The 11,768-nt window shown below is 42.5% G+C and overlaps 1 protein-coding gene and 1 long non-coding RNA gene across 3 annotated transcripts; one reads left to right on the top strand and one right to left on the bottom strand.

Annotated features, from left to right (window-relative positions):
- The first annotated feature begins 57 nt into the window (after window positions 1-57).
- mboat2b (membrane bound O-acyltransferase domain containing 2b) lies at window positions 58-9,743 on the top strand. 2 transcript variants are annotated; one of them, XM_034579599.1, is made up of 13 exons: window positions 72-297; window positions 1,213-1,358; window positions 3,204-3,281; window positions 4,851-4,946; window positions 5,023-5,078; window positions 5,714-5,768; window positions 5,929-6,112; window positions 6,207-6,399; window positions 6,486-6,589; window positions 6,693-6,757; window positions 7,428-7,560; window positions 7,638-7,789; window positions 7,879-9,743. In XM_034579599.1, exons 1-13 carry the CDS (start codon window positions 208-210, stop codon window positions 8,048-8,050), a joined length of 1,524 nt encoding a protein of 507 aa, XP_034435490.1. In that variant the 5' UTR covers window positions 72-207; the 3' UTR covers window positions 8,051-9,743. The 2 variants fall into 2 exon arrangements, with proteins under 2 accessions (XP_034435491.1, XP_034435490.1); XM_034579600.1 differs by lacking the exon at window positions 1,213-1,358 and having other exon boundaries at window positions 58-297.
- LOC117758176 lies at window positions 1,447-1,800 on the bottom strand. The gene is made up of 2 exons (XR_004613246.1): window positions 1,662-1,800; window positions 1,447-1,617 (listed from the first exon to the last, which is right to left on the bottom strand). It is a non-coding gene; the product is annotated as an uncharacterized LOC117758176 (long non-coding RNA).
- Window positions 9,744-11,768: the final 2,025 nt, after the last annotated feature.

The following is an 11,768-nucleotide window of genomic DNA, read 5'->3' as shown; positions in this document are numbered from 1 at the left end:
GGAGGAGGAGATGTGTGTGTGTGTGTGTGTGTGTGGGGGGGGGGGGGGGGGGGGGGGGGGGGTATGGAGCTGGATGAGGGGTGAGGAGGAGGAACAGGAAGAGAGGAGGAAGCATCATCTTCATCATCATCAACATCTTCATCTTCAGGACACACCGAGGACTCACGGAGCATCCGCCGCCGCCACAGAAGCAGCAGACCCGGGGACATGGACTCTGAAGACAGCCGATCCGCGGCCTGCACCGGCTCCAGCCTCCTGCAGCCGGTCAGCGAGATCACCGACCTGCCGCTGGACCAGGTAAGATCCAGCGGGACCCTTCACCACATCCACACGGGGGCCGAGCCTTCAAGCCCGGCGAGCTCCGGGGCGGAGACCGGCTCCTCGGTCTCATGTTCACCGCGTTTTAAGCGACACCCGCGGCCAGAGTCTGACAAATAAACCGGGCGGAGGAGACACGAAGCCCGGGAGGCCTGGTATGTTTCCAGAGAGGGAACCTGAATGATGCTGCAGCAGGAGATATTCTAATATTAATAATGATAACAATAACAATAATAATATTGATGATGATGATGATGATAATAATAATAATAATGATATTAGTAATGCTGATTATAATAATAATCATCACCAGCACTATTATGGTTATTATTGTTATTATTATTACTACCAGTCTGCCCACAGAACCCCTGAACGTGTTGTTTCCAGCTCAGCGAGTTTCAGCTGCTTCCTAATTGAATGAATGAGAAATATTATAATAATGGAGATCAATAAACTGGTGCTGACACGTCATCATCTTTCAATCAAACCACCTCTTTTATCTCTGTCTTAGGTCCCCTCCCCCTTTAGCTGATTAATGCACCATGTGTTCACACTTGACCAATCAGGAGTCAGTCTCAGCTGTCAATCATCACGTCTCCGCCTGTTTTTATATCATCAAATAACTGATTCAAACCAAACTGATCAGAAACACTTGAAGAAACATCAGTGAGATAAGAACGACCTGAAATGACAGAAACCATCTTTAACAAACATATAATGTCTACTTAGATTTTTTAGTTTGGTCCATGTGTCATCTGTTAACATGGAGGAGGTTTATGACCTCTACTGCAGCCAACCACCAGGGGGCGATCCAGATGCTTTAGCTTCACTTGTCATCTTGTCGTCCATGTTTATTAACAGTCAAACCTGCAGTGTGTGTCTGTGTGTGTGCAGGTGAACTTTGTGGTGTGTCAGCTCTGTGCTCTGCTGTCGGCCTTCTGGTTTCGTCTCTTCCTCCATCCCAGTAAAACCAGTCCCTTCATCAGACACATGGTGGCGACTCTACTGGGACTCTACTTCGCTCTGTTCTGCTTTGGCTGGTTAGTTGAATTCTGTTCTGAACAGATCGATGTCATCAGTGGAGAGTTTAGAAATTCTTCTTAATTTGCCAATTCTCATGTTTTTGACTTAAATGTTTTTTCATAAAGTGACCGGCATCTGTTTTCTATATTGTAAAAATCCACCTGCCTAGTTTCCAAACGTCTTTAAACATTTGTCTTCCAACATTCACTGTAATTCATCAAACTACAACCTGACAAATATCGTAATGAAGATAATTTGATAAAGAAATAACTGAACCTTTTTTAGGGGTCCAAGCCAAAATTGCTGTTATTTTTTACAACAGGTGGCGTTGTTTAACTATTATCTCAGGATTAAATTGTACAGTACTGGATGTGCTTGTATCACCTGAAAGCATCTAACTTTGTCCCTGTGTCTTGTTGGTGTCAGGAACCTTTGGTTTATGTTTTCAGCAGGAACTAATGAGCTTGGAGCTCAGAGCCACAGACAGAGGAGTGAAGTCAGACAGGGGGTTAACCCTAACCTTAACCTTTATGACCTCTGGAGGATGTCCAGAGAATTGGGTTTGGACTTTCTCTAGAGTTTATCTTTTGCACATGAACAACAAAGCAGGTGAATCTCTGCTCAGAGTCGTTCATATCAACAACAGAAATCTCTCCAGGATTCAGTAGAAGTGGATGTACCGTATTAATCCTGCAGCGGTGATCACATGGTTTGTTTCAGCACATTAACACGGTGTCAGCTCTTATCACCACAAACTCTCTTGACATCTTCTACGTCTTCTACGTGTAAGACTCCACTTTTTCTTCCCGAGATTTGTTTTTGTTTTTGTTTGTTTTTATTTTTGCTTCTGTTGTGTGTTAGAAGCGTCATCACCCCCCCCACTCGCTCGCTGCGAATCCTGCAGAGGATCCTTTGCTGTGTTCTCACATCAGCTCATTCGGACATTATCCATATTTTTTACTAGGAGGCAGGACGGAGAAAGTTCGGAGCCTCTTACGCTGACATTTCGTCCACACATGCAGCACCTTTTCGGAGAATGTCAGGAGATTATCTGTAGTTCAGTGCAGGCCTGAACGCAGCTATAATCACATATAATATCTATAAGTTGGTGTTTCGCTCCATTGCTAAATTGTATAACTGTGTGCAGCGCTATTTGCCTTGTGCTCGCTCTTGCTATCGTCCATAAAGACTTTAGTGTCCACACAGACAGACCTCATAGTTTCAGCTGCATTTGTTTTCGTACCCATAAGTGGCATCAATGCAGTTTTCTTTCTAACACGAGAACTTGTCTTTCAGTCTTTAGTCTGTGTACCCTAACCCTCACTGAAAATATCTTGCCCGCGAGAGCGACTCTCGTCTATGTACACGTGCACCCCCACTACCAGCAGATTTTATTTGGTTTTATTTGTTTTATTTAATATTATCTTATTCTATTTTCTTTTATCTTATATTATTTTTGCTATTGATATTTTGATGATGCTGTCTTCTTGTTGTACCTTTAACTTTGTGAAGCACTTTGCTCAACCACGTTGTTTAAATGTGCTTCATAAATGAAATTGACATTGACGTTGTCATAGATTCAATTAATTCTGCAGAGAAAGTAAAACAAAAGTCCTGAATCCTCCCATTTATTCAGAGCGGCACCAAGATTTTGTGAGTTCTTTCCTGACCCATATGATATCCTTCCACCAGGTTAACTGGTATTCTGTTCTGTAGTGTTTTTTTTTTTTTTCAAACTTTCTTTTTGTATTGTTTGTTTAGGAATCACAATTACACAATTGAAGAACAAGGAACAAAAAGGTCACCAGGGGTAATGCAAAAGTGTTTAGTGTTGAATCTTGGAGGCTTCCTGTGTTTTCCAGGTACGCACTTCACTTCCTGGTGCAGAGCGGACTCACCTACGGCATCATGATCCTGACTGGAGTCGAACACATGCACAAGTAAGTTCACAAAAGGCCTCATATCACTGGTTCATTGTGTGTTTTTAATAAAAATCACAGCTTTAGATAAGTGGTAATAAAGGGACGACTCATGTCCGATTAATGGATCCATGTTGAACGCCTCAGAAGAAGAAGAGGTGTTGGTGAATCAGTCCAGAGTCAGATCTCCATCAGAAGTGAAGGAAGCATTTTATTAGCTCTGAAGTGCTTATTCCTCTGGGACATTAGAGATTGACTTCTATTAAATTCACTTATTTTCAGACATAACTTATTTTATATTTGAATTTCAACATTTGCTGCATAATGTCTTGATTTTGTTAAACGTTCTTCAGTTCTTTTTTTGACACCTGTTGAGAAATGAAGGCAACGATTGCACATTTCCCCGTTTTGGGACTAAAAAAGGATTTTCTGATCTTATCTACATCTCTCAGTGGATGTCTGCACACCACCTGAAAATCAACCTTGACAAGACTGAGATACTTTTCCTTCCAGGGAAAGACCCTCCCACCCACGACCTGACTATTACCTTTGACAACTCTGTGTTAGCCGCCCCCCCCCCCCCCCCCCCCCCCCCCCCCCCCCCCCCCCCCAGACTGCTAGGAACCTGGGTGTGACACTCGACAGTCAACTCTCCCTCACTGCCAACATTACTGCAACAACGCGTTCCTGTAGATTCATGCTGTACAACATCAGGAGAACACGCCCCCTTCTCACTCAGAAGGAGGCGCAGGCTCTGGTCCAGGCTCTGGTCCAGGTTCTGGTCATCTCACACCTAGACTACTGCCCCCCCCTCCTGGCAGGTCTACCTGCTGCTGCCATCCGACCTCTGCAGCTCATCCAGGAAGCAGCAGCTCCACTGGTCTTTAACCTGAGTTCACTCACACCACTCCGCTCCTTCACTGGTTACCAGTAGCTGCTCGCATCCACTTCAAAACCCTAGTACTTGGTACCGTGCTGTGAACGGATCGGGTCCAGTCTACATCAAGGACATGGTCAAACCTTATGCCCCAGCCCGTCAACTCCGCTCTGCATCGGCCAATCAGCTGCTCCCTCACTGTGAGGGACAGCTGCCACTCAACAACATCACGACTGTTTGTTGTCCTGGCTCCTAAACGGTGGAACCAGCTCCACATGGACATGAGGACAGGAAGTCCACACATCTTCCTCCAGACTGAAGACACCCCGATCTCTTCAGACTACACCTTGGATAAAAACTATAATAAAAAAACACACATATATATATATATATTTAGTAGCACTTATATGGCGCCTACATATATCACTTTGTAGGCGTTTGTCTTTCTTGAAGCAAATTGTACTTTCTTGATTCTTGTTCTGGGTTTGTTCCTCATGGTTGATGCACTTATTGTGAGTCGCTTTGGATAAAAGCTTCAGCTCAATGAAATGTAATGTAATATCTTATTTTCATATTTTCACAGAAAGTTCACACAGAACATGCAGGACACAACTTTTGTTTTAGAACAAAAAAATGTAAACATGGTAAATGATTTGTCCTCTAGTGCCACCCTCAGGACAAACCTTACATGTTCACAACTGTTTGATTTTCAGATACTGCCTCCTGGTGGCTCTCAGCTATCTGAGTCTGTGTCAGATCACTCGAGTCTACGTCTTTGACTACGGCATGTACTCGGCTGACTTCACCGGGTAAGACTGATCCCGGGTCAGAATCTTCCTGCTCCACCTGGAGGTGTTAACTTCACCTCTGCCTTTCTCTCTCCAGACCCATGATGGTGATCACACAGAAAATCACCAGCCTGGCATTTGAAATCCACGATGGTGAGCAAGTGATCTTACACATCCTGTTTACACCTGAGACGAGTCGAGGCACGTCACCTGTCCTTCATGTTCAGATTCTGTTACCGTCTATGTCACCACCGCTAGAAGGTCAAAGGTCCAGGCATGACATCAGTCTCTCAAAGGAAAAAGAAATGTGTCAACAACAAATAAATATGAAAAGATTATTCCAGCTGCTCCTTGCCAGGATCGCTGCTAATTCAAGGTCACCACAATTGACTGTTAATAAAGATGGACAACATGACAGCTCCCAAAAGTCAAGCCTGAAATGTCATTATTGACTGACTTGTGATTGGTGGAGCGCGTGTATGGGCGAGACCTCGATACACGGCTTCACGACTTCACAGACTCCACAAGCTGGCAGCCTTTGTTCCGAGATATTGTGGCTTCATTTCTGCAGGAAGTGGAGACGTGTCAACCATCTTAATTTACAGTCAATAATCTGGTTACTGTGTCCAGTCTGCTGCTCAGAGGACGTCTTATAACGTCTGGTCCTGCTCAGAGAACATCACCACCAACAACTCGGACCAGAAACAACGTTCAGAGAAAAGTGACGTGTTGCAGCTTGTTGATTGTAAACACAGTAAATATTTATTGTTTTATTTCTCCTTGGACAGGAATGGCTCGAAAAGAGGATAATCTGACCCCGGGACAGAAGATTTTGGCGATAAGGTTTGTGTCACTGTGTGGTTCACACTTTTACCCTAAAGAACCATGATAAAAGTCAGACCCCCAGCAGAGAAGCCACACCCCAATGCAGAACCCCCCGCCGTAGAGTAGAAACCTCAGAGCTGAGCAGTGAACCATGGTTTCTCTGTCGGCGTGTCTTCAGGAGGATGCCCAGTCTGCTGGAATACTTCAGCTACAACTGTAACTTCCTGGGGATCCTGGCCGGACCCACCTGCTCCTACAATGACTACATCGCCTTCATTGAGGGAGACCCCCGTCGCCACAGGGACCAGGGCACTGATGGGAAGTCCAGTGTCAAGCGGAGGCAGAGCGAGCCCTCACCAAACGTAGGTCATGTCACTCTGATGAAAATCTTCCAGGACCAATGAAAATCCAGACACAGTGAAAACGAAAGTAGAATAATAGCGTTTTTTTCCTCAGACTGAGGTCGTCCGTAAAGTGACCACTTCCTTCTTCTGCCTCCTGGTCTTTCTGTTGGTGTGTAAAGTTTTCCCTGTGGAACGAAACATTGACGACGACTTCATCTCCAACACAACGTTCTACTCTCGGGTGGTCTACCTGTACCTGTCCATGTTGACCACCAGACCCAAGTACTACTTTGTCTGGACACTGGGTGAGTGTGTACGCCTGTCTGACCTGTCCAACACCTGTCTGGCCTTTAGTCCGTCTCACCTGTCTAAAACCTGTCTATCCTCTCAGCTGATGCCATCAACAATGCTGCAGGTTTCGGCTTCAACGGTTACGACAGTGACGGCTCTCCTCGCTGGGACCTGATCTCCAACCTGAGGATCCTGAACATCGAGGTGAGGACGCTAGCGGATTTGTTTTGCCTAACCATGGTATTGATTGATATTGATCGTTGTGCTGCTCCGTCCGATCACCCACATCTTCTCTGTCTCGTTCCAGTTTGCCACCAGCTTCAAAGTCTTCCTCGACAACTGGAACATTCAGACGGCTCACTGGCTCAAAAGGTTTGAAAATGTTTATTCTACTGCCTCTGAGGTGACAGTAACCACTGAACCACGGCACCCATTCACTATCCGCCAGTAATTGAAAAGAGTGATTCAAAGTTCTTTTACGCACCCAACACAGTCAGAGGTTCACTGTTGAAAGCTGCCACCTGCTGGCGGATATGTAACACTAACAGCCAGGCCACATCTGACACAACAAAACAGTTCAATCACTATATGAGTCGACAAACGAGACACTGGATAGAGAATAGAAGAGAATAGAAGAGAATAAAACTACCATCTGCTGTTCAATTTAAACTTTATTTAAAAGTTCATGTTGTAAATAAACACTTTTGACATTCTAACATGAAATAAACAGCTGCTGTTCTAATAATCCCATAGATGGATTTTTATTAAACAATGAATGACCTTATTGTCTCTTTGTGGTCATTTTATTCTCTCTAGTCATTTTTTGTTTTATGAATCTTCCGCTTTGTGTGTCTTTCTGGTTATGATGGTGTTTTGAGGGTTAAGGCGAGAGATTGATGTCAAATCACTTTTCAAACTAATCCTGCTTTTGTGAATCTGATTCATTGATATTGTTTCATTAATGTACATGTCAAACAAATGACCTATATGCAATATATACAATGTTAAACCTCTGTTTGCATGTGTGACCTCTGACTGACAGAGTGTGTTACGAGCGATGTCCCTACCACCCGACAGCAGCCACCTTCATCCTGTCAGCCATGTGGCATGGAGCGTATCCAGGTTACTACCTCACCTTCCTCACCGGCATCGTCATCACACTGGCTGCCAGAGCGGTGAGCGGTCCCAGCTAATGAAAGCTGAATCAATGCTAACAATTCTGGGTTTATGCTCATAGATTTTTTCCTCTCAGGTCAGACACAACGTTCGGCCATACTTCCTTCAATCACCCTCCCATAAACTGGTCTATGATGTCATCACATGGGCGGCCACTCAGATCGCCATCTGCTACACAGTGGTGCCTTTTGTCCTGTTGTCTGTCGGTCCATCAATAAAGTTTTACAGGTGAGTTTGTCACCATAGGTTTAAGTCAGGTGAACTTTATGTGTACAGGTTCAACTCAGGTTAACCTTCTATCTTGTCGTCCTCGACAGATCGTGGTTTTTCAGTCTCCATATTGGCTGCGTCCTGTTGGCTGTGGCATTGCCAGTCAAACGGAGACATCTCCACCTCAAGGACCGGCAGAGAAACCTCCCCCAGGAGCCGCTTCAGCATCCCCTGGAGGCTATAGAAAGTAACTGCAGCCAGAAGGAAAGAAACACATGAGAGAGAGGAGAAAGAGCAATCGGGCAAAACATAATATTTCCATTCAGTTGTTTAGAAAGAGGAGGTGAGCCTCATCAGGCTGAGCTTCCTCCCTTCTGCGATACAGAAACATGATGGTCAAGTTAAAATACTGTATTATTTGGACTCATGGGGCAAATGGATACGAAGAACAGGCCATGAAATTATTTTCTCATAAACGACTGCCAGGATAGCATCTATATGTACTGAACTATCATGGCCACCTGGGTAGTGTTAAACTGACTCCATTTTGTTTGTGGTCAGAAAGCTACTGACTGTCCATCTGCAGGAAGGAATGAAGAAAAGGAGGAATAAGTAAAAGGATAATTGGGACAACAGTCGAACAAATGATTGTAGATGTTATATGCAAAAACAGAATGAAGAAGCGAGGAGTAAATTAGTCGAGTGAAAACGAGTCAGGTGAAGGGGTGAATGAGCAGGTCAGTGAGTTACTGCATTAACGAGTAAATGAATGAAACAACTGATGAAAAGGATGTTTTCTCCTCCACATTGATCTAATCTGACAGACTGTCATTGTCTCATCATCACAGTATTCAGACAAATCACTTTTGGAGAAAGTGCCAATGATTATTAAACTCAGTCGCCTTAGGTCTTACGTTTTTTACAAGACAAAGAGAATATTCACTCTGTCCTGATGTGTGAGTGGTGACAGCGACGTCGTGTTTACATTTGTAGATGTCATGTAGTTATTTATGTAACCAATCTTTCTGACGAGGCATCAATTATTAAGGCTTAATTGGCTGTAATTATTGGCTGTTAATAATTAATAATGATAATATTGCTAATGAATAAAACAATTATTATTGTTTTATATCAGTTATGTAAAATTGCCATTCTTCATTTACACTATTTAAAGTTTGTACAACAGCCAGTCAAACGCTTAGTTAAAAAATGGTTCTACCAGAATAAGTCTGCAGTCGTACATGTTAATATGAAGTATACAGATATTTATATATATATATATATATATATATATATATATGAATATGTGTATGCACATTTTTTATATAATATATCCTGCAGCTGTTTTTTAACCCTTCTAAGATGTTTAATGAATTAGACTAAAAACAAAAGGTCGGATTACTATGGGCTCATCTGTGAAGCAGTAAATTAATTATCAACTATTAATAAAGCTACTAATTACCGCTCATTAACGCTTTATAAATGGGGCCTTAACAGGTGGTACCATGTTCTTTATGTTATTCAAACAGATGTGTGTTGTTGTTGATGTTCAGAGTCCGAACAAGGGAAAACAAGTGTAACAAAATTTTAAGAAGTGAGTTCAAACTGTGAAATGCGAACGTCCATGATGTGATAAGAAATGCTGTTTTTTAATAATTTTCTTACCTTTCCATAGACTCATCAAATGTCCCATGTGGTTGAATGCAGTGGTTAAATAGATTGGTTCAGGTATTGATTCAATTTTATTTATTATAATTTATAATTAATTATATTATATGTTTTATTATTTGAATTTTATACAGGGATCTCTCATGGTTCAAATGAGCTCCTAAAAAGATTTGGGTTTAATGATTTTACGCCACGTTTACTAACAGCTTAACACTTTCATTTAAGGACAATTCAAGAGGGTTAGGGTTAGGGTTAGGGGTCAAGAGTTGAGATAATGTGAATAATTGATTAGTTGATGGACAGAAGAATAATCAGTAACTATTTTGATAATCGATTAATGTTTCAATTATTTTTTTAAATAAAATAATTGAGAAATAATTGCCAAACATAGTTCCAGGTTCTCATGTGAGAGGGTTCTCTTTGAAATGAAATCTCTGAGTTTCAAGACGTCTCTTGCACTGTGGGACATTAGCATTTTTCATTTTTTATATTTAAAATGATTAATTGAAAAACTCTTGTTCCATTTTAACACGTCTCTTCAATGAAGACGCTAAAGGTTCATTTTATCAGTTAGACTGTTAGCGGGCTCAGTTTGTTTGGTGTAAGATGTTTTTAATGTTTAGACACAACTAACTGGACAAGTGGTTCATTTAATGACAAATGTTTTTTTCCTGCAGTTTTAAAAATGTGGGCCTTCTCAGTGTTTTGGTTTCATACATGAATAAATCCATTCAGTGCAGTTTCGTGTCTCAATGACTCATCATGTTGAGACTTCAAGGATCTTATGAACGTTCTGTTGAACTTCGGTCAGCGTCACATTTTCCGTCTTTTCTTATCAGTGTTGTTAAAATGTTGTGAACATAAAAAAAACTAAACTTAAACCGTGGACTTTTTTTACTGAAACCCATCATGAGAAGAGTGTGTGTGGGCGTCTCTTCTTAACCTGCAGCTGCAGTAAGTCAAACAGTTACAGTGGTAAAAATAAAGATGGAATGATGAAAGGAATAATAACTCATCTGTCACTCGCCCTTTAAACCCTGATAAACTGATAATGAACGAGATTGAGCAGGTTCCTCCTCTGACCCTCTGATTCTGACCATAAGTCACTACATTTATTCCTCACATGATAAGATAATAATAATAACATCATTGGACATGTAAGGGAACCACATGGTTAACCCTATTTAAACCAGTTTAGGGCAGTTCCTTTAATGCCAATGAACTGTTCTAGTCTCTGTAATAAAATGTGATGATCGGTAGTGTCGAATGCTGCACTGAGATCTAACAGGACGAGGACAGACACTAACATCTGAAGCTATTAGAAGCTCATTAGTGACTTTAACCAGGACTGTCTCCGTGCTGTGATTGGCTCTAAACTCCGACTGAAAGTCTTCACATTACTTTCTTGGAGAAACTCACACAGCTGATTGGCTACAACCTTCTCACTATTTTAGACAGGAAGGGGAGGTTGGATATCGGTCTGTAGTTGGTTGAAACCTTGCTAGCTCCTTAAGCCCTAGCTTAAAGGACTGTGGTACATATCCTGATGATAACAATAGATTGTATTCAGTAAAGTACTTTTTCTTATAGGGGCAGAATTAACTTGGTAGGAATGGGGATCTAAGAAACAAGTTTTAGACGATGACATTATTCAGGTCAGAGAGAAGCTGTCTAAATAAACAACAGGATTCTCAGATGTTTCTGAGATTTCTGTGATGATGTATTAGTGTCAACTGAGGGCAGGAGATGGTGGGATTTATTTCTAATCGTTAGAATTTTATCGTTTAAGCAGAAAACATCCGTTTTACTGGAAAACTGTTCATCCTGCTGACAGACAGACGGACAGACAGACAGAGACAGACAGACAGACAGACAGACAGAGACAGACGGACAGAAACAGGCAGACAGACAGACAGACAGACAGAGACAGAGACAGAGACAGACAGACAGACGGACAGACTGACAGACGGACAGACTGACAGAGACAGAGACAGAGACAGACGGACAGAAAGACAGACAGACAGACGGACAGACAGACAGACAGACAGACAGAGACAGAGACAGAGACAGACAGACAGACAGAGACAGACAGACAGAAACAGGCAGACAGACAGACAGACAGAGACAGAGACAGAGACAGAGACAGACAGACAGACGGACAGACTGACAGACGGACAGACTGACAGAGACAGAGACAGAGACAGAGACAGACGGACAGAAAGACAGACAGACAGACAGACAGAGACAGAGACAGAGACAGACAGACAGACGGACAGACTGACAGACGGACAGACTGACAGAGACAGAGACAGAGACAGAGACAGACAGA

This window comes from Hippoglossus hippoglossus, chromosome 24 (assembly GCF_009819705.1).
Source record: "Hippoglossus hippoglossus isolate fHipHip1 chromosome 24, fHipHip1.pri, whole genome shotgun sequence".
NCBI lineage: Eukaryota > Metazoa > Chordata > Actinopteri > Pleuronectiformes > Pleuronectidae > Hippoglossus > Hippoglossus hippoglossus.
Note: the sequence above shows the minus strand (reverse complement) of the source record. Positions and strands in the feature narration are given on the sequence as shown.

Coding starts and splice junctions, on each gene's coding strand:
- mboat2b (XM_034579599.1), top strand. CDS start 208: ATGGACTCTGAAGACAGCCGATCCGCGGCCTGCACCGGCTCCAGCCTC. Junction 298..1,212: donor CCGACCTGCCGCTGGACCAG/GTAAGATCCAGC, acceptor GTGTGTGTGCAG/GTGAACTTTGTGGTGTGTCA. Junction 6,113..6,206: donor AGAGCGAGCCCTCACCAAAC/GTAGGTCATGTC, acceptor TTTTTTCCTCAG/ACTGAGGTCGTCCGTAAAGT.